At 43.6% G+C, this 7,371-nt stretch overlaps 1 protein-coding gene across 1 annotated transcript; it reads left to right on the top strand.

The window, feature by feature from the left end:
- The first annotated feature begins 456 nt into the window (after nt 1–456).
- Nucleotides 457–4,088, top strand: OXER1 (oxoeicosanoid receptor 1). The gene is made up of 2 exons (XM_065400506.1): nt 457–1,433; nt 4,055–4,088. The coding sequence occupies exons 1-2, from the start codon at nt 457–459 to the stop codon at nt 4,086–4,088; spliced, it is 1,011 nt and encodes a 336-aa protein (XP_065256578.1).
- The last annotated feature ends 3,283 nt before the right edge of the window (nt 4,089–7,371 follow it).

Genomic DNA, 7,371 nt, shown 5'->3' with positions numbered 1-7,371 from the left:
ATAATAAGCACACTATATAAAACATACAGATTTGGTTGGGTGTCCTGTGCAAAGGGATCTGTGATCTTAGACTAGTTCTTACTGGATGAGGCAGACAGACAGACAAGTCAATAGCAGAAAAAAGGGAGAACTTCAGATGCAATCTAAATTTTGCTTCAGTTTCGTCCTAAAACAGCACTATCAGCTTTTGTTCTCCACGACAAAGCTGTACCAATGACCAGAAAGTAAGTATTTCACAATCTATTGATAAGATTATATCTCTAGACACTTTCAGATAGTGTGTCATGTTGGTATTGACTCACTTTTTGCATACAAATACCACTTTTTGAAATTTCACTGTATTTCCTTTGCAGCTCACTTCAGAGACACTTGGCAAGTATTTGCAAGCATCTCAACTCACCATCCAACTGTGGGCAGCAGACATTTAAAAAACAGCAAGCGCTTAGATTCGCAGCAATGAGCAACATGACAACGGATGGAGTTGCCACAATTTCAGTGATTTTTGCTTGTGTGGTTGGTGTGGAGATTGTCATAGGACTTGTTGGAAATGGCATTGCTTTGGGCATCTTTTGCTCCTACAGGAATCTCTGGTCATCAAGCACCATGTATTTATTCAGCTTGATCATTGCTGATTTCTTCCTGATAATCAACTTGCCATTTCGTATCCACTACTACATGAATAATGAAGTCTGGGTCTTCACAGAGACATTTTGCGGTGTCAACCTATTCATGTTGTCAGTGAACAGGACAGCAAGCATTGTATTTCTCACTGCCATTGCAATGGATCGCTACTTTAAAGTGGTTCATCCTCACCACCAACTGAGTAAAATATCAACATCCTGTGCTGCAAAAGTAGCAATTGCACTTTGGATCATAGTTATACTGATGAACAGCCATGTCTTTACCTTGGATCATAGTCAGAGTAAGAACAGTTCATGTCAAAGTTATAACCCTCGTTTTGAACCACGAGCAGCAGCCACATGGCATGCAATATTATTTTTTCTTGAATTTTTTCTGCCTTTAGGCATCATCATGTTCTGTATTTTCAACATTATCTTGAAGCTAAAGCAGACGAAATTGGCTAAAAGGAACAAGGTCCAAAGATCTGTGAAAGTGCTGATAGTCATTGTTTTGGTATATATCGTCTGCTTCTTGCCTAGTATTTTAATTGCTACAGTTGGGCTGGTTATTATAAAAGTAGCCTCTAAACCTATTGGCACTATTGGCAAGTTATTACATGCCTCATTTGCCTTTACATACCTAAACAGTGCACTTGATCCAGTTCTATATTGCTTTTCAAGCCAAGTATTCCTAAATAGATGCAAAAAAGTGCTTTCCCAGGCTGGATGGTTTAAAACCTCTCTGACAGAAGGAACCAATGAAAGGTCATCAAGATCTTCTGAACAAAGAATGAAGACCCTCCAATCATCAACAGTAAGGAAATAGAATAAGTACATGAGCCTAGGCTTGCTCTACTACAGCCAATATTTGTACAATAAGAGGATGTTTTCCTAAAATTGGTTGAATAATAGTCTCCATAGAAATTGAGCAAGATCTACAATGCCTGGCCTGTGTTTAGGAGTAGCTGAGTGCACAACGTTCCCAATGACTTCAAGGGGAACAACTCCTCTGAAATCAGGCAGCATGTATATAGCACGTGGACTGAAGACAGTTAAATGGGCTGAGTACCATTTCCATGATCTAGTGGTACGAGTATGGGATAGAGTTATGAATTCTTGGTTATATTCCTGATTCTGCATCTAACTGTATGACTTGGCAAGTCATGTGGACTAAAATTTTTGAACTCTGTGTTTAGGCACCTAAATAAGGTGTTTCATTTTCTGGGGTATGGAATGTCCTTAACTCCCTCTGAAATCAATGGAAGTGATAGGTGCTCAGATCTCTGAAGATCAGGCCATTTATTTAGGTGACTTACTTTAGGCAAGCCAATTTGAAAGTGTTGCCTTTAAGTTCTCTGTGCCTCAGTTCCCCATATGTAAAATGGAGAATACTACTACTTTCTTACTTCACATGGGTGCTGTGAGGTATTTGACATTTTCCAGAGAAAAGTGCTACAATATTTTAATGTATAATCGTGGTAGCAGTAGTCTAATTGCATATGTTGGTCCAGATTCCCATCTCAGTTATATTCATCATCATCATCATCATCAATTCTCTGCCGTAGCTCTGCATGGTCCTTTATAGAGACTTTTTAAAAAGATCCGAGGCCAAATTTTCAAAAGTGCTCAGCAACCACAAATGGGGCCAAATTTTCAAGAGAGCTCAACTCCCATTTAGGCACCAGAATAAATGAACAGGTTTTCACCAGTTCTGGGTGCTCAGCTCTATTGAAAAATCTGTCCAGAAGCATCAAAATGGGAGTTGCTGGGAGCTGAGCACTTTTCAAAATCTGACCCATAGTCTCTGCCCCAATGAGTTTACAACCTAAGTTAGCCAAACCTAGACATATGGCATGAACTCCTGGTCCCAGCAAAACCAATGGGAGTTTTGCAATTGATGTCAAGGGAACCAGAATGTCATCCATGAAATGGAAATAAGTGATGAAAATCAAGGGGTAAGAAGCGCTTTGAATTAGCAGTGTTTAAGTCACTTGGCACGCAAAAAAGTAGTGTCCTTCCAGACATAGGGAGCAGTGTGAAAACAGGCACTGGGGCAGGAATGGAAAGAGGAGAGATAGCAGCAAGGTGAGAGGAGGGAGCAGTGCACAAGGTGGGAGGTGTGGAGCAATGTGCAAGGAAACGGGAGCAGAGCTGTGGAGTCCATAGAGCTACTCCAGATTGACACCAGTGTGATAAGATCAGAAACTGGTCTATCATTTTCATGAGGAAAATTTTACATGGTTATAGCAGTAAAAGAAGACAATCATATCCCCTGGGTAATCACTAACCCAGCCAAAATTTCCAAAGAGATAGTAGGGGAGAAATGCAAATGCCTTTGATGAAAGCCAAGTAACGAAACCCCTGTTGGACTCTAAATATTTGGGGATAGAACTAAGAAGTTCTATATGCCACCTAGATTGTGAGTAAGTGCCTAGATCACAGTCCATTGTTTTCATGATAATTTACACTTACGAAAATATTTGTAAATAGAAAGGCCTGTTTCTGTTAGAAGCATATGCTATGCCATGAGTTATCGTTTTCTTTGGGACATAATGGAGAGCTGTGAATGTGATTTTTATTGGAATTCCTAACATACCCAGTGATAGCTTCAAAATGTTTTCCTCAGTCAGCAGTCAGTGCCTAACTCAGAGGCTGGGGTTTTATTTTGAATAATTGTTTACTCTCCAGGGCATTCTTGTAATATTCTGTGAGGAAGGAGGTGGGTTAACATCAGTTTCCACAGATGGTCATTTTAAAGGATGTTGCGCCACTAGATCACCACAGTGTTCTGAAAGTTTACCTGGGAATAAGCATGTTTTAGCCTGCATAAATAGTAAATTGCTGCTTTCTTTTTGCTCTAACTTTGTATATTATAGAGTGGTATTCAGACACAATTATAGCATCAGTGGTGGATTAGCCACTGGGCCCAGGGGCCCCAGAAAAATGGGCACCCCTGTGCCCTGACTTGCTCCTCCTGCCCAGTGCTCAGTCCAGTCCCCCCGCACCAGTGCTCCTGCTGGGGAGCGGAGTCGGGGCACGGGGGCTTACCCTGTTACCTCTGCCTGCCCGGTGCTCCTGTTGGGGTGTGGGGCAAGCCCCCGCACCCCAACCCAGCTCCCTGACAGGAGTGCTGGGTGGGGGGGTCAGGGCAAGCCCCCACACTCCTACAATATTTCCCCAGTAGGAGTGCTGGGGTGGGAGTGGGGGGAGTGCTGGGGTGGGAGTGGGGGGACTGCAGGCGGGTGGGCCCTCACTTGCTCTGGCCAAGGGCCCCACAAAACCCTAATTTGCATCTGCATAGCATGATAGTTTATACTCATTCTGTGAATTCCTTTGATATGTTTTGGGGGGGAACATTCAAAGCTGTTAAGAACTGCTCTCTGCTCCTCACCATTAACTCACTGTCAAAATGTATTTTTGTCTTTACAATGATACCTGAAAAAAGAGACTGCTCCATTTGCCAAGTAGATCCAGAAGAAGACACCTAACTTCTTCTCCCCAGAACCACCATTTAAGCCATGGCCTAGTCTCCACCAACTTGGCACCAGCACGTAGCAGACTTGAAAACAATTCTCGAGAGTTTCAGGAGAGTTACCAAAGAAAGCCTGCTGAGATATACTGCAGGCAAGAAGTGGAAGGCTGGCGCAGACCAGGACTAGATCAGTCTATATTAACTCCTGTATGCGCCAGAGGCTTCTTAGCCAAAATCATTCTAAATCATTTTTCATGGAATGGGTTATTTCATCATGTAAATAAATATATTTGTCTCTTGAGCTGTATATAATTTTGTAATTTAAAATTCACTCAAGTTATTTAGTATGAAGTGGGTTTTTGTTGCATAAAGGTCCTAATGTCTCAAATCCTCCCCTTTGATGCACATTCCCAATGAAGTCAATGAGAAGAGGCATCTGTGCATTTTAGGATTTGATTTTAGGATTTGATGGACTTGATTTTCCACTGCCTTGCACCTTGTGTTATTATTTGTGCCTACACAAAGTGGGTATAAAATGCTACCATGAGAGCTGATCAATAAATGAGGAAATTTTTCATGAACATTTTTGCAAATATTTGTTCCTTTTTTCATTAAAAAAAATCACCTTTCCCTCATTCCTATCATTCTGCTTTGAAAGCGTTTGACAATCACTTAGCAATCTTTTGAGCCAAGGGTCAATGACAAGACCAGATACAAGGCAGGGGAGAATCAGGCTCTTTCTCTACATAGTAAGGACAAAGACACTGAAGTGATTGTCAGCTCTCCTACTTACCTGAGTGAGAGAAGGAATGGTGGGATGCAGGCTTAGTAAATGCAATATTTGGCCAAATTCTACTTTCAACTGCACCAGTACAAGCCCACTGACTTCCACAAGTGAGAGAAAATTTGGCCAAATAGTTGTATTGCTGTTTTTTATTACAGCCTCTCTTTATTATTGCTGCTTTTATCAGAGATTTTTCTTTGGCTATTTCCTTTGACTTATTCGGTAAACCTGGATATATTAGACAACATAATGTTGTGCTACATTCTTGACTCCAGTCACACCAGAAGCAAAAGGTAGAGGTTGCTCCTAGCGGTCTGATCCAAAGCCCATCAAAGTGCTTGGAAATCTTTCCATTTACTTCAAGGGCCTTTGGATTAACCTCTTTCACTCTAGTACTGTTTTATTGAAACAACTTATAAACCCAGGGCTGGAGCACCCACGGGGAAAAGTTAGCGGGTGCTCCACAACCACCGGCAGCCAAGCTCCCCCCCACAAGTGCGCTGCATCCCCTCTCCTCTCTCCTCCCCCTCCCTCCCAGGGCTTCCCGCCCCCCAGCCACCTAACAGCTGTTTGGCGGCACTTAGGATTTTCCAGGAGGGAGGGAGAGGAGTGGGGATGTGGCACACTCAGGAGAGGAGGTGGAGAAGAGGCAGGGCAGGGGTGGGGACTTGGGGGAAGGGGGTGGAATGGGGACAGGGCGAGGGCAATGCAGGAGTGAGAAGAGGCGGGGCCAGGGGCAGGCAAGCACCCACCGGGCAGAGGGGAAGTCAGCACCTATGCATGTGTGTCCGGAGTCCTGGGGAACCTCACTGAGGTTACTCAATTAGGGTGAACTGCAAAGAATGGGGCAGACAACCCACAAAGAAGGTGGATATTCCAATAATTAGATTTACCAAGCCATCACAAAACAGCTTCTATAACACCTTACTGGTTACACAGAAGCCAACAACACAGTTCCCTTAATGTAACCCAGCCTTGGGCCTCCACCCAGACATCCAAATCAAACATGATAAGGATTACTGAAAATCTTATTCATCATATAAAAATGTTCCACCAATCCCAAAGGATCGGGCACATTACCTCCCAGGTTAATGAATATTTCAGATCTTGCTCAAATACAGGCTTACCCCCAATCCTTATTAACTAAACTAAAATTTATTAAAAAAGAAAAAAGAGAGAGAGATTATTGGTTAAAAGATCAATATACATACAGACATGAGTACAGTTCTGAGATCAGATTCATAGTAGAGATGGTGAGCTTTGTAGTTGCAAAGAGTCCTTTTAGAATTAAAAATAACAGGAGTACTTGTGGCACCTTAGAGACTAACAAATTTATTAGAGCATAAGCTTTCGTGGGCTACAACCCACTTCTTCGGATGCATATAGAGTGAAACATATATTGAGGAGATATATATACACACATACAGAGAGCATGAACAGGTGGGAGTTGTCTTACCAAGTCTGAGAGGCCAATTAAGTAAGGGTATGTCTACACTACAGGATTAATTCGAATTTATATAATTCGAATTTAGGAAACCGATTTTATAAATTCGAATGTATTCGGACACATTAGGCACCATTAATTCGGTGGTGTGCGTCCAAGCTACCATAGTAGCATCGATTTCCAGAGCGTTGCATTGTGGGTAGCTTTTACATAGCTATCCCATAGTTCCCGCAGTCTCCACCCCCCTTGGAATTCTGGGTTGAGACCCCAGTGCATGATGGGGCAAAAAACATTGTCGCAGGTAGTTCTGGGTACAGCCTCCCCCTCCCTCCCTGAAAGCAACGGCAGACAACCATTTCGCGCCTTTTTTCCTGAGTGAACTCTGCAGACTCCATTCTGCATCAAGCATGGATCCCGTTGTGCTCCAGAACGCAGTCTTGAACATTATAAACACCTCGCGCTTTCTCGTGGAGTTTATGCTTACACAGGACCAGAAAAAAGAGGCGAGGAGGAGGAGGAGGCGGCGATTGCAGCGCAGCGACCAGCGTGATGAGGACATGGACACGGACACAGAATTCTCTGAGACCGCGGGCCCCGGTGCTTTGGAGATTATGATGTTAATGGGCCAGGTTATAGGCTTTGAACGCCGATTCTGGGCCCGGGAAACAAGCACAGACTGGTGGGACCGCATAGTGTTGCAGGTGTGGGACGATTCCCAGTGGCTGAGAAACTTTCGCATGCGTAAGGGCACTTTCATGGAACTTTGTGACTTGCTTTCCCCTGCCCTGAAGCGCCAGAATACCAAGATGAGAGCAGCCCTCACAGTTGAGAAGCGAGTGGCGATAGCCCTGTGGAAGCTTGCAACGCCAGACAGCTACCGGTCAGTCGGGAATCAATTTGGAGTGGGCAAATCTACTGTGGGGGCTGCTGTGATGCAAGTAGCCAAAGCAATCACGGAGGTGCTGCTACGAAAGGTAGTGACTCTGGGAAATGTGCAGGTCATAGTGGATGGCTTTGCTGCAATGGGATTCCCTAACTGTGGTGGGGCAAT

Source organism: Emys orbicularis, chromosome 3 (genome assembly GCF_028017835.1).
Source record: "Emys orbicularis isolate rEmyOrb1 chromosome 3, rEmyOrb1.hap1, whole genome shotgun sequence".
In the NCBI taxonomy this organism is placed as follows: Eukaryota; Metazoa; Chordata; order Testudines; family Emydidae; genus Emys; species Emys orbicularis.
Note: the sequence above shows the minus strand (reverse complement) of the source record. Positions and strands in the feature narration are given on the sequence as shown.